Here is a 24,976-nt window from a genome sequence, read left to right as displayed (position 1 = left end):
GAATTACATAAACCACCTGCTAAAGGAAATTATATAGCTAGACCACTTGCTAAAGAGAATTATATAGATCACATGCACATACACATGACCTGAAAGAGAATTACCAAGACGACTTGCAAGATGAATTAAACATAGATTATTAGCGAAAGAGAGTTTAAATAGACATGCTAAGGAAGATTACATAGATAACTTGATAGAGAGAATTACATAGATAAACTGAAAGAAAGCTCAATGTCGACATATATCTTGACTTTCACCGGAACGAGAGCGAAAGGTGAAAAAAAAAAATGCTATAAGTTTATTGAAGAAATTAACACCCTAGAATTATATAATGTAATAACCCATGAATACAGGAATAAAATATGGGCAGGTGATACGTTAATGTAGGCAATCTGACTTTCACCGTAATAGAAAGGAACCACCTGCCCAGTTGTGTTTGTGTTGTGGCTGAGTGAGGGGCGTCAGCTGATATATCTTCTTCACCTCCTCCACTCCTCCACCAGTGAGTCCACACACCTTCCACCACCACCAAAATAATCCACAAAACACACACGCACTACCACCACCAAAATAAACACGGGCGCCTCAATTAATCCGCCATTTTTCCTTCTGATTAATTGATAACACTTCCGCATATCTTACATTTTTTGCCTTATTTGTTAGTTTCGGTCCGGTGAGTGAAGGGCGCGGCTCCCATTAATGCTGTAGTGAAGGGGGCAGGTCGCTGGGGTCAGGTCAAGCAGCATGACCTCACCTGACCTGCAGTAGCCATGGGGGTATGAGGGGGTGAGGGTAGGCTGACCTTTCGTAACCCAGATACCCATAGGCCTTCCTTATTGTCCCATAGGTCTGTTTTGGTGTGTTTTTAGGGAGTTTTTAGGGTTTAGTGTGGTGAATATGTGTTTTTGAAAGGTTCGTCTATTTTATTTATTTATTTATAGGATACATATATTTTTTTGCGGTTCGTTATGTTTTGGTCAGGTCAAAGTAATGTTAGGTCAGGTCAAAAGTAAGGTTAGGGCAGGGTCAAATTCAGATGCGTTGGTTTGGTTAAGTTAAAATTCATTAGGTTAGTTCAAAGTGAATTAAGTTAGGATAGGGTCACATGAACTTGGTTAGGTTAGGTTAAATAAGGTCAAGGTTAAGTTAGGTTAGGGTCAAGGTAAGTTAGGTTGGTTAGGTTTGGTTAGGACAAGTTAAAGTTAGGTTAGGGTCAAGTTAAGTTCTGTTAGGTTAGTATTAATTAGGTTTGGTTAGGGTCAAAGTTTCAGTGAAGTAAGTTAGGGTCAAATTAAGTTCAAGTTGGTTAGGTTTGATTAAGTTTGGTTAGGAGAAGTTAAAGGTAGGTAAGGGTCAAATTAAGTTAAGTTGGTTAGGTTAGGTTAGGGTCAATGTTGAGTGAGATTAGGTTAGGGTCAAATTTAGTTAAGTTAGTTAGGTTTGATTAGGTTAGGTTAGGGTCCAATTAAGTTAAGTTGGTTAGATCAAGGTCAGGTCAGGTTAGAAGTTAGGTTTGGTTAGGGTCAAAGTTCAGTTAGATCAGGTTAGGGTCAAATTTAGTAGTAGGTTTGATTAGTTTAGGGTTAGGTCATATTAAGTTAGGTTAGGGAGGTTAGTTTCCTTTAGATAAGATAATATCATGTTTATTATAACTTGACGCAAGAAGATAAGGTAACCTTGGTATTTTTAAGGCGCCTTTCCTCATTCTCTCACCACACCTCATCCTCACCTCCTCACCACCCCTCATTTCATCCCTCACCCATTCATTCACCACCCCTCACCCTTCATCATTCCTTACCATCCCTCTTTCCCCTTATCTCCTCACTACTCCTCTTCACCCCTCACCATTTCATCCCCTCATCCTGTCACCACCTTCATTTCACCCTCATTTCACCCCTCACCACTCTCACCACCCTTGTTTTATCCCCTCACTACCCCTCACTACCTTTTATTTCACCCCTCATCAACCCCTCATCCCCTCATTTCACTCCCTCACCATCCCCTCACCACCTATCATCCCCTCACCCCCCTCATTTCATCCCATCACCACCTTCATTTCACCCCACACCATCCCTCACCCCTATTCACCCCTCACCCTCCTCACCTGTGCCCCGCTGTGTTCCCAGTGGCGAGGGCGGGATGACCAGCTGGCTGCGAGACTCCCCGCTGAGGGTGTCGCTGGGCCGGCGCCGCCCCGCCCCGCCCCCCCTGCAGGATGTGGACCCCGCTGCTGCCTTCCACTCCTTCATCAAGCACTGGCAGCAGACTAGGGACATCATTGAGCGCACCAAACTCAGAGGACATGTAAGGCTGGCTCTCTCTGGCTCTTTTTTTCATTCTCTGTGGCCCTTTTTGGTTCTCTGGCTCTTTTTGGGCTCTTTGTGGCTCTTCCTGGCTTTTATTTGGCTTCCTTATGGCTCTTTTTTGGGTCTGGTGCTTTGTGGCCCTATTTTGGGTTTCTCCTGGCTCTCTGTGGCTCGTCTTGGAGCTTTTTGGTTCTCTTTGCCTCATTTCTGGATCTCTGTGGCTCTTCCTGGCTCTTTTTGACTTCCTTGTGGCTTGTTTTTGGGTTTCTGTGGCTCTTCCTGGCTCTTTGGTTCTTTCTGTGGTTTCCTTGTGACTTCCTGGCTCTTTGGCTCTATCTGTTGCTCTTCATGGTTCTTTCCTATTGAATTTATTTTATGGTTCTTTCCTGTTGAATTTATTTTATAATGCTTCTTTTTCTTTGGATTTTTATTTATAGATGCAAATGAATTTTAGTTTTAGCTTATTGAAAAAAGAAAAACAGAGACATGAGTGTGTTCATTCCTTGCACGGGTGTCTGTACTAAATGAATATATCCATTTTTGTAGCTCTTGTTTACCAAAAGAAATAGATAAATAGATAAATAAATGAATAGGTAAATAAATATGAAAATGAGTAATAGCAGTGTCCACCATTGTCACCCATTTTCATAGCCCTTCACAATAAATGGATAAATAAATGAACAAATGAAAATGAATAAATGAAATCAGTGTCTACCATTATGATAAATTTTGTAGCCCTTGTGTGAAAAATAATGAATAGATAAATAGAATAAATAGATAAATGAAAATAAAAAAAGTGAAGTAATTGTGTAGCATCACCTTACCTGCACACACCTCCGCCCCTGCCTCACTTCTTGCTGCCGCCGCTGCTGCAGGTGTTTGCCGATGACGTGACGGCCGTGATCAACCACCTGGCGCAGATGTCCACCCTGCTATTGGTCGACCTCAAGCAGATCACCGCACACAAGCACAGTGGAAGGGGCGGCCGGCGGAAAGACACACCACACCCACCACAACAATGCAACAACAACACCACCACCACCACCAACAATAACAACAACAACAACAACAACAACAGCAACAGCAACAGCAACCATCATCCCCTAGAAGAGCCGCCTTCCCCCAGTGAGGGCGCCCCCACCACCGCCTCCCTCCCGGCTGATGTGCCCCCCAACACCCCAATCTTCGACCACTTCCTAGGCGAGGAGATCCTGGACAAGATCGTGGACTGGAGCCTCGGAGCGGGAGAGTTCGTCAATGCACTCAAACTGGAGCAGCTCAAGGTGTGTGTGTGGGGGGGTGTTTTGGGGACATTGGTAATTTAGGGATTATCTTTTTGTTATTTTTTATTTATTTATTTATTTATTTATTTATTTATTTATTTATTTATTTATTTTTTTTTTTATTTATTTATTTAATTAATTTATTTATTATTTTTGTTTTTTTTTTTTTCGTTTTATCTATTTTTGTTGCCCTTATTCAGTTTTTTCCCTCTTGCATTAAAGAAGAAGAAGAATTAGTAGATATGGAGACAGGACAGGTAAGGTTTAGCTCTGTGGCTCCTCCTGGCTCTCTGTGGCTCTCCTAGCTCTATATGGCTCCTCCTCCTCCTCCTTCTATTTCACATTGTTTTTACTTGTTTATTTTTTTTGTCACTTTTATATGTTTTTATATATTATTTTTGTTAATATTGGTTCTGTAAGTCAATAAGTATATAACCACCTCCACACTATCTCACCACCACTCCACCATACCACTACAGCACCACATCACACCACCACACTAAACCACACCACACCACACCACTACACCTATCACCACCACATCTGAACCAGCATGTCCCCCCCGGCAGGTTCACGAGCAGCTTCTCAGCCACTCACAACAAGAGGTGCTAGTGTACAAGCCAATAATCCGGCCCCTTCAGAAGCTGCTGTCCTCCTGCAGTGGGTGTCTTCACTCGGATGTGGAGAAGAGGCTGGTGGTGCTCCTCAACCAGCTGTGTGTCTCTCTCATGAATAATCAACACCTTCTCGACTTCTTCTTCCAGTTTCCCGAAGGACAGGGACCCACCAAGTATGTCAGTGGGTTGTTTATTTTCATGCATGCTTGCGTACTTGTGTGCTTCACTGTTTTCTTGTTTTTTATTGTGTTCTTTTTGTGTTGTGTGAGTTTTGGTTTGTTGTTTTGTTAAGTTGTGTTTGGTGTTTCCGTTTTTTTTTTTTTTTTTTTTTTTCCAGTTAATTTTGTGTTTCAGTTTTTTGTGTTAGATTTTTAGTGTGTTTCAGTTAATGTATGTTTTTGTTTTTTTTTCCCTTGTTTTGCTTCTCTTTTTATTTATTTATTTATTTTTTTGTATGTGTGTTTAATGAAAGCTGAAGTTGCCTGCGTTTCTTTCATTTACCGTTTATCTTGTGCTTTTTATTCTATTTTTTATTAAGCTTCAGTTTCAACACCTACATAATTTTATCTGATAGGATTTTAAAGTCTATCCATGTGTGTGTGTGTGTGTGTGTGTGTGTATTAAGTTGATCTCACAGTTGTTCCGTTGTCCAGGTTTGTGATCTTCTCGCTGCTGCTGCCGTACATACACAGGGAGGGGGGTGTGGGGCAGCAGGCCAGGGACGCGCTGCTCCTCTGCATGGCCCTCTCTGCCTCACACACGGCCGTCGGACAGTATATCGCCCAGCACTCCAACTTCTGCCATGTGAGTGCTGAGAGAGAGAGAGAGAGAAAAACTAACCTAACCAACCCAAGCTGAACCCAATGTAACTTGACCTAACCTAAGCAAATTTAATCTAACCTAACCTAAATTTTTTTTTTTTTTCAAGTGGGTCTTTTTTTTCTATTTATTTACTTTTTTTGGCCCTCTATCCTAAAAAAAAAAATTATACAAAAAAAAAGTAAAATAATAATTGACCAAAATAACCTAACCTAAATTATTGAACCAACCCAACCTGAACCCAACTTAACCTAACCTAAGTAAATTTAATCTCACTTCACCTCACGTCACCCAACCCAACCTAACCTAACCTAACCTAACCTAACTTGACTGCTACCCTATAGGTGCTGGCGGGGGGACTCAATGCTCTGTACTCCAACCTGCCGCGTTCCCTCACCGTGGCGTCGGAGGGCTGGCACCGACTAACCCCAGAGGACATCGCTGAAATACCGCAGCTTCAACACTTCCTTAACTCTCTCGAATTCTGCAATGCTGTTGTCCAGGTGTGTGTGTGTGTGTGTGTGTGTTTAGTTTGTGGTTTTGTCGTTTTTTTTGTGTTATTTTCATTTGTTTATTTTTTCAACTCCCTGGAATGCTGCAGTACTGTCGTCAAGGTTAGGTTAAATAAAATTAAATGAATATGCTCATAGTCTCTTTTTTCTTCACATTTTCTTTTATCTTTATTTCTAGCCTTATTTATTTATTTATTTGGGGTGTAACTTTTCCAATGGTGACAGTGATGATGGCTTTGTCTTATCCATGTGTGTGTGTGTGTGTGTGTGTTTTATTTGTGATTTTTTTTTTTCTTGCTATTTTTTTATTTATTTATTTTTACACCTCCCTCAAATTCTGCAATGCTCTCTAGTGTTGCTTTTCCAATGGTGACGGTGGTGGTGACTTATCTTCTCCCCGGCAGGTGGCTCATCCTCTGGTGCGGCAGCAGCTGGTGGAGTTCCTGTACCAAGCTTTCCTGGTTCAAGTTTTGGGTTCAGCTCTGCGTCAGGTGGGTGTTCCTCTCTCCTCCCTCTTACTCTCACTCTCACATTCTCTCCCTTTCTCTTTAACTCTTCCTCTCATTCACACACTCGCTCTCCCTCTTCCTCCCTCTCTCTCTCTCTTTATCTCATTCAGATGTTTTCATAATGTTTCTCTTTCTTAGTTTATTTATTTATTTTTTTGTTTTATTGATTTATTGTATTTATTTTATTTTTTGCTCTTCCTTTTTTACTTATTTAATATTTATGATTTTTTTTCTTGTGTTTCCTTTTCCTTACTATTTTTTTCTATCTTCAGTTCATCGTTGTGCTTTCTCTTTCATCTTCCATTCTTTTTATTACATTTTTCTTTTGCTTGTTTTTATTTTATTTCATTCTTTCACTCCCTCAATAGATTTCAAAGTTCTCACTCTCTCTCTTTGGTTCTTTATTTCTGCTTTCTATCTTATTTTCCTTTTTTATTTTATTCCCTCTTCTTTTTACATTTAAATGCACAAATATCTCCATTTTCTTTATATTCTTACATTTATTCATTCTTTACATTACCCTCTCTTTTCAATTGAGTTTCTATCATTCAGTCTTTTTTTCTTCTTATCCTTCTTTATTTTAATTTATTTATTTATTCATTTATTTTATTTTGTTTATTTATTTTTTTTTATAGATTTCCAACACACTAACCTAATTCTTTATATTGGCTGTGACTTTCTACCTTTCTTTCAGTCTCTTTCTTCTTACTATTCTTTAATTTTTTACTTACAGGTTTTTTTTTTTTTTTTTTGACATTCCCAGCCACTATTAACTAAATTTCTTGTATTAACCATCATGGAGCATTGAATATTATTTCTCTTTCAGAAATCAATATTATCAGAAAAATCATAATAACTTGACTGGGAGAGATATTAATTAATGATGTGAGGGTTTATTTGATTTGTGGGAGATTTAGTGTGTGTGTGTGTGTGTGTGTGTGTGTGTGTGTGTGTGCGTGCGTGTGCTAATTAGTGATGTATTTTGGTCAGATGGTGGTGGTGATGGTGGTGCTGGGAGCTGTTAGGTTTGTCTGTGTTAGTTACTATGCGTGTGTGTGTGTGTGTGTGTGTGTTTCTTGTTGCATGTTGTGTGTGTGTGTGTGTATGTGTGTTCTAGCTTGGGTATGTGTGTGTGTATGTGTGTGTGCATTTTGGGGTTGTCTGTGTGTGTGTGTGTGTGTGTGTGTGTGTGTGTTTTGGTTTGTGCATTGTTTGTGGGGTTGTGTGTTGTTTTGTGGGTGGCTTGGTTCTGTAAGCTTATTGGGGTGTGTGTGTGTATGTATGTATGTATGTATGTATGTGAGAGAAAGAGAGAACGGCGAGGAACAAATGTGCTTTATGCCTTTACTTTTCTAGACGCCATTTTTGACAAGTAACGCTTCATTACACTAGTTGCAGTAAGAAAGCAGAAAAAAATGCATGAAAATTACCGCCATATGTATGAACCTTTATGAAACTGTGTGTGTGCATTTCCTCGTGTACATGTGTGTGTGTGTGTGTGTGTGTGTGTGTGTATGTGCGTGCTGCTGGCCCTGTGTCACCCTGCTGCCGTCACACACACAGGATGAGACAGTTACTGGGAGGATGGGGCCAGCCAACACTCCCGTCATTATGGTTAGTACTGCTTATGCTGCTACTCTTGCTCTCCCTGCCTCTCTCTGCCTCACCCTGCCTCTCTCTGCTTCTCTCTTCACTCTCACTCTCACCCTCACCCATGCTCATCGTTCATCGCTTCTTTTGTTTTGGTTCTTATCTTTATTGTGGTGTTTTTCGTTCTCTCTCTCTCTCTCTCTCTCTCTCTCTCTCTCTCTCTCTCTCTCTCTCTCTCTCTCTCTCTCTCTCTCTCTCTCTCTCTCTCTCTCTCTCTCTCTCTCTCTCTCTCTCTCTCTCTTGTGTCTTGTTCATTGCTTTGTTTATTTCTTGTTTGTTTTTTTTCTTTTTCTTCTTGTCTTTTCCTGTCCTTTTTCTTTCCCCTTATTTTTTCTTCTTTGCATTGTTTTTCCATTTTTTTTTTTATTCTTTCCCTTTTTTTTATCTTTCTTTTATCTCCTTTCTTTTCCTTCTTTTATCTTTCTCGTTTATTCACTTTTTAGTCTCATCTCTTGTCTTGCTTTTTTCGATTTTTGTTTTTATTTCTATTTATGTTTCTAATTTACTCTTACTTATCCTTATCTTATCTTATGCTTATCTCTGTGGTCCCTTTAATTCCTTCCTTCCCTTTGCATTTTTTTCAGTAGTTGTTCCTCGCTCTCCCTGCAAGTTTATTAACAGATCACCATTTTTTGCAAGTTCTTTCAATACAAACTTCGAATGCCTTAATTTCGTCCTCCTGAAAAGCTAGAGAGAATAGTTTTGGTTTGTTAGGTTTGCTGTGGAATATTTTAGCAGAGGTATTTGTGGGGAGGGTATATCACTGAGCATTTAACTTTCTAACTCGCTAACCCCCAATAGAACATGTTGTGATGATGAATACATGGATGCTTTTTCAATTCATCAGATATTAATTTTTTCAAGGGTGTACTTAAAAATGTGACTATTTTCCTGTAGTGTTCGCAGTGTTGGTTAGATGCAAAAATGGTGGTCTTACTGTAGTTTTTGTTTTTTGCTTTGCTGTATTTGTTGACTGTAATGGCTGGCTGGCTAGTTGGCTGGCTGGCTGGCTTGTGTATAGTATCGCTCCCTTTCCCTGGCTGTGTGTGTGGGTGTATGTATGTTTGAGTGTGTCTGTGAGTGTGTGTGTGTGTGTGTCTTCGTTGTACAGACTTTTGGTTGTTCATGGGATGTTTTATTACTTGGGTTGTTCTATCTCTCATGTTTATCTTGTTATAATTCTGAAGGGAGGTGAAACAAATTTTGTGGTGATGTATCTCTGGTGATGAGGAAGGTTGATAAAGATGCTTGTCGGACACTATTATTTGTATCTTTGGATCTTAAAAAGTCTAGTTTATCATTTTTTCATCCTTAGTCATATAAAAATTTAGTTTATCATTTATTTTACGTATTAGGTTCATGTAGTTTGTTTATTATGAGGATTAGGACATTTGGAACTTTCTACCTTCACTGCCTTATCTCCCCTCACTCAAAGCTTGGGCATGCTAGAGGTGAAGCCAATTGTATTTCCCCTCACTGCTCCCCTTTACTCCACCCAAATCACTTCTTTCCCTTTGGTGATCTAGAGCAAAGTTATTCTGCCTTAAGCACACACTGGTTCAAGGAGACACGGGACTCTCTCTCTCTCTCTCTCTGCGTCAAGTAATGCGGCAAAGCACCAATCGTACTGCAAAATATTACCTTACTGCTGCAGGGGTCGTGTTTGGAATGTATGAGCGTTTGCGTGTATGCATCAGTGGGGGTTGAGTGCGTGTATGTTCGTCAGTGTGCGTGTGGTTAAGGGTGTACGTGGAAGGAATCTGGCTGCATTATGTACCTCTTGGCTGCACCCACCTCAGTACGTCCTCTCTGGAAGCCTGAAGATGCTGTGATGCTGCTGCTACTCATGATGTTGCTACCAAGATGACCGATGCAGTGTGCCAGCATACACTCACACCCTCAGCTTGCACGATAACCATTGCCTCACTAACAAACCTTGGACCTGTTGTTGCTATTGTTGTTGTTGTCGTGGGTAAAAGTTGGGCAATGTTCTGTATTCTTTTCCACTGTGGTTGTTATTTGATGGATAATGAAAGTAATATAAGTTGTATGAAGCCGTCAGATCAATATACAGCAGTTGTTTTATGAAATTTGTTTATCATTCTCACTCATTAATTTGTCTGATGTGCTAATGGGTAATAAGTTTGATTTTTATAAGACTATTAGCACATTAGTGGAAGAAATTACAAAGCACAGTGGAAAGAAATGCAGACAGTTACATGACTTTTACCCAAGGCCAAAACTTTGTAATGAGAATAACGCTGGAGAGGTTTCTGTACCTAAATGTACCACACTGTATTTGAAGTATTGCCTGCGTACTTAGAGCTTGTAAAGTAAACTAACTTGATCTTGAACTTGATAACATAGTGTACTGTAATTCCTTGTAGGGTTAAGCAAGGTACAGGTTAATTGAATCACTGTAGTGTTGGTTGTATACAAAAACTGCCTTAGTAGTATGTGAATGAGTAATTGCTGTGATCTCTTATTTAATTCATATTTTAAAGCTATAAATTTAAGAGAAGGCTTTGCTGGGTAGAAAATTTGTAAGAGATAGAGAGAAGTTATGTTATTATTTGGTGTATTCTTAGCTTTTAGTCTTCTGTTCTGATTGCTCACATAAATACAGAGAAATATTAGTGCTACCATAGGAATAATTATACATAGGTACTGTTAACTCATACAGACTCTAAGAAATATTAGAAGTGACATGGAAATTATAATAGATGCATACTGTTCCCTCATACAAATACCAAGAAATATTAGTGCTAGCTAGAAATGGAGAAATTATACATGGATTAAAATACATGCATAAAAAAGAAGAGGTGAAATTGCAAGGTGAATAATAGGTTAGATTGGGTTGAGTTGGGTTGGGTTAAATATTCATTAGCCATACTTAGTTAAGGTTAGGTTAAGTAAGGTTGGATTGGGTTAGGTTAGGTGTTTGTTAACCACACTAAACTGGAAAATGTAATAAAAGAAAGTGTAGTAATGAATAAAATAAGCTTAGGTAGATTAGATTAGATTAGGTGAGGTTAGGTGAAGTTAGGCATACATTGGGCATATCAAATTAAAATATACGTAAAAACAGATGAATAAATAGCATAGTAATAAATAAAATAAGTATTGTTAGGTTAGGTTAGATTAGGTTAAGGTTAGGACAGGTTAGGTTAGGTTGAGTTAGATTATTTTTGCATTACCCATATTAATAATAAAAAAAAAAAAAAAAGCAGCATAGGAATAAAAATAAGCATAAGTATGATACATATTCGAACCACATAACAAAGTACCATGTGTGTGTGTGCGTGTGTATGTGCAGTCAGTGGTGAGTGAGGTGGTGTCAGCGACGGCGTACGTGGAGCTTTGCCTGCGGACTGTGACGGAGCCTGACCTTCTGCGGGTGTTCCTGGCCTTCCTCCTCACCACCCCTGACGACCCAGACCCCGCCACTCCTCCTGAAGCCCCCATCATCACCCTCCTCATCTCCAGGCTACACTCCCCCAACACAGTAAGCAGGAGGGCAGTTTGATGGTGTGTGTGTGTGTGTGTGTTTTGTTTTTCTTTTGTGTTTTGTTGCTGTTTTGTTATTGAGTGTTTTTGTGTGTTTTGTTGCTTTGTTTTGTTTTTCTGAGTCTTTGTGTGTTTTGTTGCTCTGTTTTGTTTTTCTGAGTGTTTTTGTGTGTTTTGTTGCTTTTTGTTTTGTTTTCCTGAGTTTTTTTGCTTTGTTGCTGTATTTTGTTCAGTTTTTCATTTTTTTCCTTTATTTTTATTTATTTATTAATTTTTTTGTTCCTTTTCCCTAATTACTATTGTCACCGTTATTCTGGTGTAATAAAACTGTGTGTGTGAGAATAGACATATGATATTAAACTTGGTGAGAGTAAACAAACTGAGATGAAATAATAGTATGTGTGTGTGTGTTTGTGTGTTTGTAGCAACTGTGCCTGGTGACCCTGAGCCTGTTCTGGACCCTGGTGGACCTGAACTGTGAGGACCTGATGCTGGCGCTGGTGTTCCAGTACCTGGCGCCCTGCACACACGTCATGCTGTCCCAGCGGTCACGCCTCACACAGCCCCCCCACCCTGTGTCCTGCGCCACCCACCGCCTCCACCACCTCGTGCCCGATGCCTGCCAGGTGAGCACCACGTCATGCTTTCTGTACCTTGGTGTGGAACTGCCCCTGTAGGCACTTGTGGTGGTGGGTGGGTTTTTAAGGGAGGTTTAATAGTTCTATTGACAGATTAATATGATATCTACCTTATCAAAACCCAAAACACTCTTATGAACAAAGTTCCTTATAACTGTGGACTTTGAAAAACAGTTGCCACATAAGTTGTATTTCTAAAAGACTCTTGTTTCAGTATCACGGTTCCTTAAGGGTAGTTTCATGATTGCATTGACAGATTAACATGACTTCTACCTTATCAATAGCAAAAACACTCATACAGATCAATTGTATCATCTCTCTGGACTTTGAAATATACGGCCACATAACATATATTTTCAAAAGACTCTTGTTTCAGTTACACAGGTTTTTAAGGGTAGTTTGATGGTTTTATTGACAGATTAACATGATTTCTACTTTATCAATAGCATAAAAATTCTTACGGAAAAGATTTCTCATCTCTGTGAACTTTGAAAAATAGTGGCCCCATAACCTATATTTTAAAAAGACTCTTGTTTCAGTTAGAAGGGTGTTTAAGGGTAGTTTGATAGTTCAATTGACAGTCTAATATGATTTTTACCTTATATCTAGCAAAACTACTGATACGAACCAATCTTCTCCTATGTGGATTTTGAAAATTTTGGCAACATGACATATTTCAAAAAGATTCTTGTTTCTGTCACATGCATTTTTAAGGTATGTTTGATGGTTCTATTTACACATTACATTGATATCTACCTTATCAAAAGCAAAAACACTCTTACGAACAAAGTTCCTCATAACTGTAAAATTTGAAATATATTGGTGACAGAAGTTGTATTTCTAAAAGACTTTTGTTTCAGTAACATTGTTTTTTAAGGGTAGTTTCATGATTGCATTAACACAGTAACATGACTTCTACCTTATTAATAGCAAAATGATTACTATGGATAAATTTTATCATCTCTGTGGACTTTGAAAAATATTGGCCACATAACATATATTTTCAAAAGACTCTTGTTTTAGTCACACTGGTTTTAAAGGGTAGTTTGATGGTTCTGTTGACAGATTGATATGGTATCTACTTTATGAAGAGCATAAAAACTCTTACAAAAAAGGTTTCTCTTCTCTGTGGACTTTGAAAAATAATAGCCACATAACCTATATTTTTAAGACTCTTGTTTCAGTTACACATGATTTTAAGGGTAGTTTGGTAATTCTATTGACAGATTTATATGATTTTTATTTTACATCTAGAATAAAACACTCATATGAACTAAGCTCCTCATATCAGTGGCTTTTGAAAATTGTGGCAACATAACCTATATTTTAAAAAGATTCTTGTTTCAGTCACACAGGTTTTTAAGGGAGGTTTGATGGTTCTATTGACAGATTACATTGATATCTACCTTATCAAAAGCAAAATCATCCTTACAAACAAAGTTCCTGATAACTGTGGATTTTGAAAAATAGTGGCCACATAAGTTGTATTTCTAAAAGACTCTTGTTTCAGTAACACGGTTTTTTAAGGGTAGTTTGATGACTCCATTGACAGATTAACATGACTTCTACCTTATCAATAGCAAAAACACTTATGGATTACCTGAGCCTCACTCTGAGCCACACTTGTCTCACCACATCACTGTCCTCCCTTCCCCAGAGTGGTGGTGACCAGACCAAGGTGCAGGCCATCACCCACCCTGGAGCACCGCCCGCCCTGCCCCAGGCCACACCTCCATCCCCCGGCCTGGCCAGATGGCCGACGGAAGTGGAGTGTGTGCCACGGCCGACCTTCTACTCAGACTACCTGGAGGAAGCACAGGCCCAGCTGGCCTCCACCACAGCAGCTTGCACCACCTGGACCTGGAGATACGACGGCCTGCAGCCCTCACCATCGCAGGCCGTGGAGCTGCTGGAGACTGCCCGGTCCTGCCCCCCTACCCTGTACCCCAAGCCCCGCTCACAGTCCAACCCTGAGCAGGGCCAGAATGGCCTGCCCGGCGCCACCAAGCCCCGCAGCACCAGCCTGCCGGGAGGCACCAGGGCAGGGCGGGGAGAGGGCCCCCCTATGCTGAACGGCAACTGTGAGGGGGAGGGGGCCCTGCCACGGCACGTGCTGGGCCTGGCGGTGGAGGAGGAAAACCTGGATTCCCTGGGTGAGAGCAGCGGCTATGAGAGCTTCAACATTCGGGCCTCCAGGGACGCCTCACCCACCAACAGCTCTGATGGCTCACCCCGGCCCCGCCCCATGCAGGCCACTGGCTCCCCGGGGCGGCCCATCCCACAGGAAGACGACCGGGACTTCCTGGAGTCCCTGCAGCGGTCCAACACCCCAACTGAGGAGACTGGCCTGGAGGAGACGCTGTGTGAGATAGAGGAGGCCTTCACCGCCGTCAGGCTCTGTCCCGGCCTCATCCCTCCCTCTGCCCACAACCAGGTGAGTCTCCACATCCCACCCTGCCATGCTCTGGCCTTGCCTGGTGATTTGATGCTGGTGTGTTGTGCCTTGTTTTTCACTGGTGGTGAGTCACTGAGTGCATTGTGCCTGCAGGTGTTCTGTGTGGAGGTGGTGGCGGAGGACGGCGGGGAGGCGGAGACCTTCCCTTGGCAGAGTCACGAGTCGTCCCCTTGTGAGGTGCCAGAGAAGAATGTGCAGCCCAGCCAGGAGATGCAGACCAGGCCAACCATCGGTGAGTGCACACACACACACACACACACACACACACACACACACACACACACACACACACACACACACACACACACACACACACACACAGATGGAATTTGATATAAACAAGAGCCATGTTATGAAAATGGGAAGAAGTAGATACAGACCAAACAAGGATTACAGGCTGGGTGATGAGAAAATTGAAGAGACCAATGAGGAGAAAGACTTAGGAGTAACCGTGCAAAACACTCACCGGAGAAACACATATACAAGATATTTTTGAAAACATATAACATGCTTCAAAATATTGGTCTTGCATTCCACTACTTAGATGAAGGAATGATGAAGAAGATACTATGCACTTTAATAAGACCCCAGTTAGAATATGCAGCTTGCGTCTGGTCACCACATGAAGAAAAATGTGAAGAAGGTGGAAAGGGTACAGAGGCTGGCAACAAGGATGGTACCAGGACTCAGGAGTTAGACTATGAGGAAAGACTGAGGAGCTGGGGCTCACCACATTAGAAGAGAGAAGAACAAGAGGAGACATGATAACTATGTATAAATTGGTGAACAAGATTGACATATTGGACAGAGAATTGATGAAGGTGACCACAAGTAATCATCTCCGAGGACATGGAAAAATGACGTGATAAAGTACAGTTTCCCACATCGTAGTATTGATAAGTGGAATAAACTGAGCAGTGATGTCGTTGACGCGGTGTGTGTCAATCAGATGAAAGAGAGATATGACAGGAGTAGACAAGGAGACAGGACACAGAGAGCTTAGCTCGGGCTCTGTAATACACAAATAGGTAAATACACACACACAGGAGCAGCAGTAAGTCACATACACATTCTCACGTCCTCAGGTCCATTCTTGGAGGCACTGCTGATGCGAGTGGACCAGATGCTGACCTCCTCCATCCACATCAACCTGCTGGTGGCCACCCTGCTGAGCCGCCTGGCTGCCTTCCCCACCCCACTGCTCACTTCACTGCTGCTGGACACCTCCATTGTGTTCCAGCCCGCAGTGAGGTCACTGGTGCAGGTCAGTGTTGGGTCACTATGGGGGACATATGTAGAAATGCTTTGCTCTCTCACCATGACTTTTCCAAGGCTACAGGGATGATCAGCAGGGTTTTTCAAGAGTGTTTCTGGTTAATAATGTAGAAAATCTTATCACTCTGCCTCTAGAACCATAAAATTACTTTTCTCCCTCTTCACGACTATTTTCCAAGGCCAGAGATAATTAGCAGGGTTTTCAAGAGTGCTTCTCCAGTTCATAATGAAGAAATCTTGTCACTCTGCCTCTAGAACCATAAAAACACCTTAAAACTTGTGTAAATTCAAATAAAGTCTCTTGTAATAGGGGAGGTGTAACACAGAAGTGTTTGAAAATATGAGCCTGGGGGATCAGGGTGGTGTGTGGTGTGCGGTGCAGTGCTGCCTCACCACTACCCCCGTGACAATATTAGCACCGAGCACCACCAAGTGACAAATATTGAAGAATTGCTGGTGGTGAGAGGAAGTGTTTTATGGATGATTTGGGATAGTAAACACAATAGTCTTACTTGTAATACTGAACATTTATACTGCAAACTTTCATTATTCTTATGTTATGAAGGGAATCTGTTCATCTGTGCAGTTTCAACATTTGTAATGCTTTTTTAATAGAAGGGATTGAATAATTTGACCTGTGATGTTGAGATTTATACATCAAACTTCATGAATTGATTGTGTCAGATTCTGAAAAAGGAAAACTTAGCAGTGTGTAAGAGAAAAAAGAAACAACACTAAACAAAATCACAACAAGTAAACACTCATACAAAAGTGAATAAATAAACACTAAACAAAAGAACAACAAATAAAGATTCATACACAGAAAAAAAAAAAAAAAATTATGTATACAAAATCAAAATGAATAAAACATCCATTTGAAAAAAAAAAAAGAATAAAAACACTGAACAAAATCAAAACAAATAAATTCTTCCAAAAACAAAACAGAATAATAATAAATAAACTTCCATACAAAAAAAAAACACCGAACAAAATAAAAACAAATAAAAGATCCAAGCAAATAAATAAATAAATAAAATAACAAAATAATCACAACAAACACCACCACCATCACCACCACCACTACCGCCACCATCCCCCTCCCGCAGGTACTGAGTGGCCTGAAGCAGCGAATTGACACACTGCTGGTGGGGGAGGAGGTGGCCGTGCTGATGGGTGAGGCGAGGACTTGGTTCAGTGCCAGGGAGATGGTGGTGAACCCGCCCCCCCTCCCCAGGAACCGCACCTCCTCCGTCTCCTCCACCTCCACCGATACTCCACTTATGAGAGGTGAGGGTGGTGGGTGGTATCTATCTCTTTGTCTCTTTCTCTTTCTTTCTTTCTTTCCTCTCTCTCTCTCTCTCTCTCTCTCTCTCTCTCTCTCTCTCTCTCTCTCTCTCTCTCTCTCATTCCCTTCTTTCTCCCTTTTGTATTCTCTCTTTTCCTGTTTACCTATTCCCTCTTTTCTCCCTTTTCTATTTATTATTAAACCCCAATTACTGTATTTACTTATTTATTTTTATCTTACGTTGTCAAAGAAAACAAGTAAAAAGGAATATACAGTGATCTCTCGTTTATCGCGGTTAATGAATACCAGAACAAAAGGTGAAAAAACGTGAAGAAGGATTTGCCCCCACCCCCCCTAGGAATTTTCATGTATGTGTATGTGTGTACCAGAATGTTTAAAATATGTAAACTGTATTTATGGCTGATATTCGCATCCGTGGCGGTCAGCAGGTCTGGCCCTTGCTGCTGCTCTATTCCCATTCTCCTTGGCATATTCTACAACTCTTAATTTGTAAGAAATCATGTAGCTCAGTCTTTCCCCAGCTACTGCCATGATGGGGAGGGTGTTCCAATGTTACCAAAAAATCAAAACAATTCACACCCTTACCAGCAGTGATACCAAATCCCCAATGGTCATGAACAGTATATATGGTAAATGGAATAAGCATTGAATAGATTGGTAATAGATGTAATAGAATAGACATAAAATAGATGAATAAAAAGCAAGAAGAAGGAACAAAAATCTGGATGGAATAGACGTTAATTAGATAGATTGTATTCTTGAGTTTTGTTTCTTGCCAACAGATGGCATGTAGAGCGGGTTCTTCTGATCAGCTGATGCTTATAAACAAGACTCACGGCCTCATGGATTACGATAAATTGCTTTCATTTTTGCGATAATTTGTTTTTAAAGACTCAGTCATAATACGATAATTTGTTTTTAAAGTAACGACAATAATACTGTTAATAATAATAACACAAGCAATAAAATAATGATGCGTGGAGTTTAGGTTAGGTAGAAGCACTGATCGTAAGCTGGGTTAGTGTGTCTCAGGAGCCCATGGGAGGTCTCAACTTCGCATATAAGACACAGGGTGATTTTTTTGAGCCAAATTTTGGAAAAAAAGTGCCTTATATGCTGTCAAATACAGTAATAATAATAATAACAAAAACAGCAACACTATATTAATATTAATAATAATAAGAGCAAAAGTTTAATAATAATAATAATGATAATAATAATAATAATTAATAACAGCAAAATTATTGATATCATTAAATATGATAATGATACAATGGTCAGAGAGAGAGAGAGAGAGAGAGAGAGAGAGAGAGAGAGAGAGAGAGAGAGAGAGAGAGAGAGAAGGGCAGTAAGGGTGCAGGGAAGCCTTCACACAACTTGTCTCCTGTGCTAGGTAAGTATTATTTGCTCAGCGGGAGAGGGAGAGTGTGAGGTTTCCATGCAAGAAAGACACATCCTGGGAGGAAGCTCCCCTGTTGGTGAACCCGCTGACGTCACTAGCCCAAGGCCTCTTCCCCTTAGAGCTGCGCGTAGGTCGACCTTCTATTCTATGGGCCTTGGATACAACAAGGGAAGATGCTGGGTGAGGCTGCGATGATGCGCAGCCTCACGGGATAAATCCACTCGTGCTCATTGGTCGATCTCGTGCCGGGAACCAATCACGCGCCTTGTATGAGTGGCTGTGGGTATGTACAAAGCTTTTGAGTCAACTCATCTCTTTGTTTGGCATGCTGGGAACCTTCTCTCTCACGCATCAACATGAAACAACGGGTTTTTCTGCAATATGGCTGCTGATATGGCTCTATTTTTTCATTTTTGTCGCGAACCGTGAAGTGGCTGGGGAACACTTATATGTATACGAACGATACATGAACAGTACTTTACGTACATAGTAACGTACATTGTCGTCGTTATTACACACCAACTTCCCGAGCTACTGTACATACAGTATTTGTAAGTGACGCCACGGACTCCGTGATATAGCGAAAAATCTGCAGAACATATCTACAAGTATGTATGAAAACCGCGAAACAGTGAGGCCACGAAAGTCGAACCGTGAAATAGCGAGGAAACACTGTATATCAAACTAACAGATTTCTACCCCTGACCTGACCTGACCTGCCCTGCCCTGACCTCAACTTCTTTGCCCAGATGAGACGAAGAGGCGCAGTTTTTCCCAGACAGTCACCGCCTTGTTCCGTCGTTCTGGCCCCTCCGAGCGACCCCCACGCAAGGATAGCAGCCCCCTCCAGCACCTCCCTGATAAGACTGGCTATAGGTAAGTGTCCCCTGTAACCACCCCTCCACCCTCACCTGCTATCCTTCTCTCTCTCTCTCTCTCTCTCTCTCTCTCTCTCTCTCTCTCTCTCTCTCTCTCTCTCTCTCTCTCTCTCTCTCTCTCTCTCTCTCTCTCTCTCTCTCTCTCTCTCTCTCTCTCTCTCTCTCTCTCTCTCTCTCTTTTCTCTCTCTCTTTTTATTCCTTCTCTCATTTTCTTCTCCTTTTGTTTTCTTTGTGTTTTCCTATTTATCTCTTTTATTCCCTTCTATTCATTCTTTTGCATATTCTCTCTATCTCTTTCTCTTTCCACTACATTCACTTTCTCATTATTTTCTCTTGATTTACTCCTCTCCATCTCTCTCTTTCTTCTTAATCTTTTTCCTATTTATTCATTCCCCTATTTACTCTCATTCATTATTTTGCACATAGACAATGCTAGAAATACAAATATTTAAGAGGAAACAAAGAAGGGAAATGAAATAGACAGAGGAGGAGGAGGAGGAAGAGGGTAAAGAAGATTAAGAGAAGAGAAAGAGAAGAAAAAGAGACAAGGAGGAGGTACGAGTAGGGAGAAAGTGGAGAAAGAGGAAGGGAAAGAGAAGAAAAAGAGAAAAGGAAGAGGACAAAGAGGAACTAGAAGAGGAATATAGAGAAAGTGGAGAAAGAGAAAAGGAAAGAGAAGGAAGAGGACAAAGAGAAACTAGAAGAGGAATATAGAAAAAGTGGAAGGGAAAGAGGAGGAGGAGGTGAACGAGGAATTAGGAGAGGAGAGTGGAGTAAGAAGAGAAAAAGAAGAGAAAAAACAGGAGTAGGAGAAGGAGGAGGAGGAAGATAGAGAGAAAGAAAAGAAAAAAAAGCAGAGGAGAAACTCATGGAAGAGTAAGAAGAGAGGAAAGGGAGAGAAAAGAAAATAAGAGGGAAAAGGAAAGGGAAATAAGAGAAAAATGGAAAAGGTGGAAAGGAACTGGAGGAAAAGGAAAAGGAAAAGAAATAGAAGAGAGGAGTAGAAAGGAAGAATGGATGGAAACAAAGGAAGAACACTGGAATGAAAACACAAACAGACAAACATATGCACACTTACACACCAGGACTAACCATGCATGTACCCCTCCCACCTATCCCCTTCAGATACACCAAGCCAGTACTGATGCCCTCTGAGGACGGCCGTGGTGCCTCTGGGTCTGTGGCAGAGAAGCGTCACTGTGCGAGGTGTGCGGTGCTGCTGCAGGAGTGGCTGCTGGAACTTTCAGCTCTGGCACAGGAGCAGGTGGTGGCCAAACCCCAGATGGAGTTCTCCTTCCCCTCAAGGTGACAGTGACTGCCCCATGGCACAGTGCCGGCACCCCTGAGGAGGCCTAGGGGGCAGGGTGCCAGGCAGATCCATAGGCCATGGTGTGGGTGCCAGCAGTGGGTGGTGGGGCCGGTGTGGTGACCTCGGCTGTAGCATTTATTAGGCCAGGCCAACTCCACGGCACAGTGACCTGCCGCTGCTGCTGCAGGGTGGTGTGTGGTGTGTGGTGTGTGTGTGACGGCTGCCCTGTGTCCCGCCACACTCCTCTGTTGGGCTGTTTGTTGGTGATGGACAGGGCGGTGGTGGTGGTGGTGTCATGTGGCAGTCAGACGTGTTGCTGCTGCTGCCGCCGCTGCCTGGTGTCTATGTTTCATTGTTATGTTTTGTTGTTTCTTGTGACTACCACTGGGAGGCCATTGTACAGATGTTGTCAGTGTGGCACCAGTGCCAGTGCCATGGTGGGCCGGGGTAGTGGGGGGGACAGGGCAGCCTGTTGTGTGCCGTGGAGTTGGTCTGGGTGGTGCCTGGGGCGTTATCCCGACAGTCTCCAAAGACAGTAGTCATACCTGTACATTAATTACTTTACCTTGTACATAGTCATGGAATTATTATCATAGTATATATATATATTATAAATACTATATAGTATAAAAATTGTATTTACCATATATTTTATGAAGGTTGGTAAGTTTAGAATGCCATCTTTTTAATCATATCACTGAGTATAGCAATAGTATATAACATGGAGTACTGCAAGTATTTATAGCAAGAGTCTATATTCACCTCACCAAAGAAAGGCCGGCCACAGCCGTCCTGGTGCTGTGGCCGGGACCGTGGGTGAACTGTGCCGGGCTGCGCTCATCCATGCAATGGGTGGGCGGACCATCCACCTGATGGATGAATCCTCGTCCCTCGGCACATGTCAAGCTGATTCTCTTTTGCCTCCTTGTGATTCTTAAGCCACGATGCAATGATGCAATGTCTCGCTGCCGCCGGGCCGAGCCACACAAACCCGCCATTCTCATTAACCGTCCGGCGCGGCGACGCTCAAGCCGCCTTCCGTCTCTGTCTCCGCTGGGCGTCCGCTGATCTCCTGCCCCGTTGTGCCTCCCAGGACCCACCAGCTTGTCTGCTGCGGGAGTGTGGTGGTGCTCCTGGTGGTGCAGCTGTGGTGGTCTTTGCTTGTTGGTCTGCTGCCATCTCAAGTCTGTTTACATATTCCCTCCACTCAAAACTATGCCATTTGTGTGTGTCCCTATCTGTCTGTCTGTATGTATATTCTGACGCCTGTTATTTGCACCTCCCTGAACTGGTGGCCATAACAGAAGAGTTTTCTCCACCTCTCTCTTTTTGCAGCCTTGTTTCCCTCCATCTCTCTTTTCTCAGTCTAGTTTCCCTCTGCCTCTTTCTCTTTTCTCAGTCTAGTTTCCCTCCACCTCTCTCTTTTCTCAACCTGGTTTCCCTCCACCTCTCTCTTTTCTCAACCTGGTTTCCTTTCACCTGTCTACATAATTTCACTTCCCTGCCTGGTGAAAACACAGCAGTGCACCAGGAAGGCATTGCACTGGTGGAGGGAGCAGTAAACACCTTCTTTGAGCACAGCCAGCCAGACAAGACACCACCTATTTGGCCACAAGGTCGGATCCCAGCGATAGATAATTTTGTCCCTCTCGGATTGTTCCCTGTACATAACGTTTTCTAGATCCTTCACTGTGGAGGTCCTGTGTGTTTCGTGAGAGGTCTGTGAGGGTGTCAGTGGGAGTGGTCTGTGGTGTGGTGAAGGTGTCATGTCATTGGAAAGCCACACATGCGCTGAGAAACCTCCAGGAGATGTAGTGTTTGGCTTTTTGTGTGGTTGGTGTGGTTGTCATGTCAAGGCTCCAAGCTTATCGTGTTTGGAAGTTCGCATGATAGAGATTGTGATGTGGTTCTTTCATGTCAAGTCTGAAGTTTATCATGTCAAGAGGTTTATAAGACTAGAGATGTGATTCTTTAATGTCAAGTCTGAAGTTCATGTTAAGAAGTTCACATGATAGAGATTGTGATGAGGTTCTTTCAAGTCTGAAGTTTATCATGTCAAGAGGTTTATAAGACTAGAGATGATGTGTTTCTGTCTTGTCAAGTCTGAAGTTCTTGTTAGGAAGAGACAAAATTATGATGTGGTGGTTCTATTATGTCATGTCACAAGTTTATCATGTCAAGAGGTTTACAAGATTAGAGATGATGTGTTTCTGTCATGTCATCTAAAGTTTATCATGTCAAGAGGCTTACAATTAAAGACTCCTGTGACATGGTGGCTTTATCATGTCACTAAGACCCATATTATGAAACACTTCCATGCCGCACCTTTTCTGTTTTCGAAGGGCTCTAGTTGAAGTGACACGGGTTTTTAAGGATGTTTCTGTAATTCTAGTGATATGTTAACAAGCTCTACTTGAAGTGATACGAGTTTTTAAGAAGGTTTCTGTAATTCTAGTGACATATTAACAAGCTCTAATTGAAGTGACACGGGTTTTTAAGGGTGTTTTTGTAATTCTAGTGACATGTTAACAAGTTTTCTGCATTATCAACAGGACAAATACTCCTTAGAACTCGGCTAATCATCTCTGTAGCCTTTGAAAATTGTCACGGTGAGAGAAGGAAGCGTTTCTTAATATGGCGCTAAGTCACAAGAGCACAAGATATGACTTATTTCAGTACTGTAGCCTGGTGATTGCCTGGTGATGTGATTGTACTCTACAGAGGCACACACCTACTCTAACTTTCAAAACACCGGTGTCTGTATTACTCACTCAATGCATAATTAGATCAGGCTAAGTGTGGCAGCCTGACTAGAGGTTCATGATATTAGGACAGTCTTGTGATAGCTTGCAGAAGAGCTGGTGGTGGATGTGCCTCTCCCTTTGGTATCCTGCACAGAGGTGGTGGTGGTGGTGGTGGTAGATTGTGATTAACCCCTTCAGTACTGGAACACATTTTTTAACCATGAGTTTTGGGTATGATTGAGCAATTTTTTTAGATTATTAAAGGTCTATGGAGGTCAGAAGATTAATGGCCTGAGTCTTCACTATTCTAATCACAGCATAAGTATCTGAAGCTGTATAAAATCACCAAATAGTAAGCAGGACAAATATGAAAATGTGTCTTTGTACTGAAGGGGTTAATTGTGGTGTTCTGGTGAGTTGATATTGTGATTCTGTTGATCTTGACGTGTATTTTAGGTGTTTCAAATACTTTAATTTTTTCATATGTCTAAATCCTGTGCTTTCTTTGCTTCACTGCAGGACTCCTAAGCCTCTGTGCAGTGTGTCCTTTGGGGAGTAGGATGGGAGTGTAGGACTGTAGGATCTGTTGTACTAATGACGGGGTGAGGTTTCTTTTTTTCTTAATGTTTTGAGAAGGAAATGATTAAAATGGTAATGAAAAGCGCTCATGTGGTTGTTTTTTGGCGCTCCGAGGCTCAGCGGCGGCCCGGGGTCTTGTGAAGCCGGTTGTCCGTTCACACTCAGAAATAGTACACAAAATTTTGGTGATAATGAAGTGTGGTTTTTCTGTAAGCTATTATTATTATTTTTTTATTATTACTATTATTATTTTATTTTATTATTTTATTATTATTATTATTATTTTTTTTTTTTTTATTTATTTTTTTTTTTCCTTTTGGTGTCTGATCTTTATATTGAGAATGTGTGTGTGTGTGTGTGTGTGTGTGTGTGTGTGTGTGTGTGTGTGTGTGTGTGTGTTTACCCCAGTGATTTATACCACTGAGACAACAAAGATAACCTGTACCATTCATTGGAGTGACTGACAAATTTACAACATAGTTTATGCAATAAAACTTATTCTTGGCATAGTTATGTTTCTATCCACCAAAGCACTTCTAAATGGTACTGTAGTCTGTCTACTGTAAAGTGTCTCCTGGGTTCCAATTGTAGCTTATTGATGATATAATTGATTTTAGGTGAATAATACTTGTTGTCTGTTGATTAGCACACTTATGACAAGGATAGACCACGGTTTTCTCAAGATCTGATGACCACACATTCCCTGGCACAACATTCAGACTGAGACCCAGGAGCCATTTTAGAGTAGACAGGCTATAATACATTGTAAGGTAAATTATAAACTTTTTTTTTTTAATACATAAGTCGTTTTCTTTACAAGTATTGGATGTGTTATTATTTCATTAGTAATTTAGTTTTATCACGGCTGAGTTACGTTAATCCCTTCAAGTGCTAAGACTAGTTCCCATATTCATTCTGCTTATTATTGGGCAATTTTACACAGCTGTAGAGATTAAAATAGTAAAGGCATTAATCTTCTGACCTTCATAGACCCTTCCTAATGTCAATACAATCGTGTAATCACCCAAAACTCGTACTAAAAATGCGTCCCAGTACCGAAGGGTTAAACATCAAATCATTGTATACTTAATTAATCCGAAATTCATTATAGACATCACTACATTCCACTGGCTACCATTTACCATTACCACACCACTGCCTGAACTCATGCATTCCACTAACTACG

General features: G+C 41.4%; 1 protein-coding gene across 2 annotated transcripts; it reads left to right on the top strand.

The window, feature by feature from the left end:
* Window positions 1-392: 392 nt before the first annotated feature.
* On the top strand, window positions 393-24,297 carry LOC123502813 (FHF complex subunit HOOK interacting protein 1A-like). Of its 2 annotated transcripts, XM_045252079.1 has the most exons (16): window positions 393-502; window positions 2,127-2,304; window positions 3,182-3,589; window positions 4,159-4,379; window positions 4,860-5,010; window positions 5,370-5,528; window positions 5,942-6,028; window positions 7,610-7,660; window positions 11,013-11,201; window positions 11,629-11,829; window positions 13,499-14,275; window positions 14,390-14,528; window positions 15,382-15,560; window positions 16,678-16,858; window positions 19,029-19,155; window positions 20,284-24,297. In XM_045252079.1, exons 2-16 carry the CDS (start codon window positions 2,140-2,142, stop codon window positions 20,465-20,467), a joined length of 3,219 nt encoding a protein of 1,072 aa, XP_045108014.1. In that variant the 5' UTR covers window positions 393-502; window positions 2,127-2,139; the 3' UTR covers window positions 20,468-24,297. The 2 variants fall into 2 exon arrangements, with proteins under 2 accessions (XP_045108014.1, XP_045108015.1); XM_045252080.1 differs by lacking the exon at window positions 7,610-7,660.
* The last annotated feature ends 679 nt before the right edge of the window (window positions 24,298-24,976 follow it).

This window comes from Portunus trituberculatus, chromosome 12, assembly GCF_017591435.1.
Source record: "Portunus trituberculatus isolate SZX2019 chromosome 12, ASM1759143v1, whole genome shotgun sequence".
Lineage (NCBI taxonomy): Eukaryota > Metazoa > Arthropoda > Malacostraca > Decapoda > Portunidae > Portunus > Portunus trituberculatus.
Note: the sequence above shows the minus strand (reverse complement) of the source record. Positions and strands in the feature narration are given on the sequence as shown.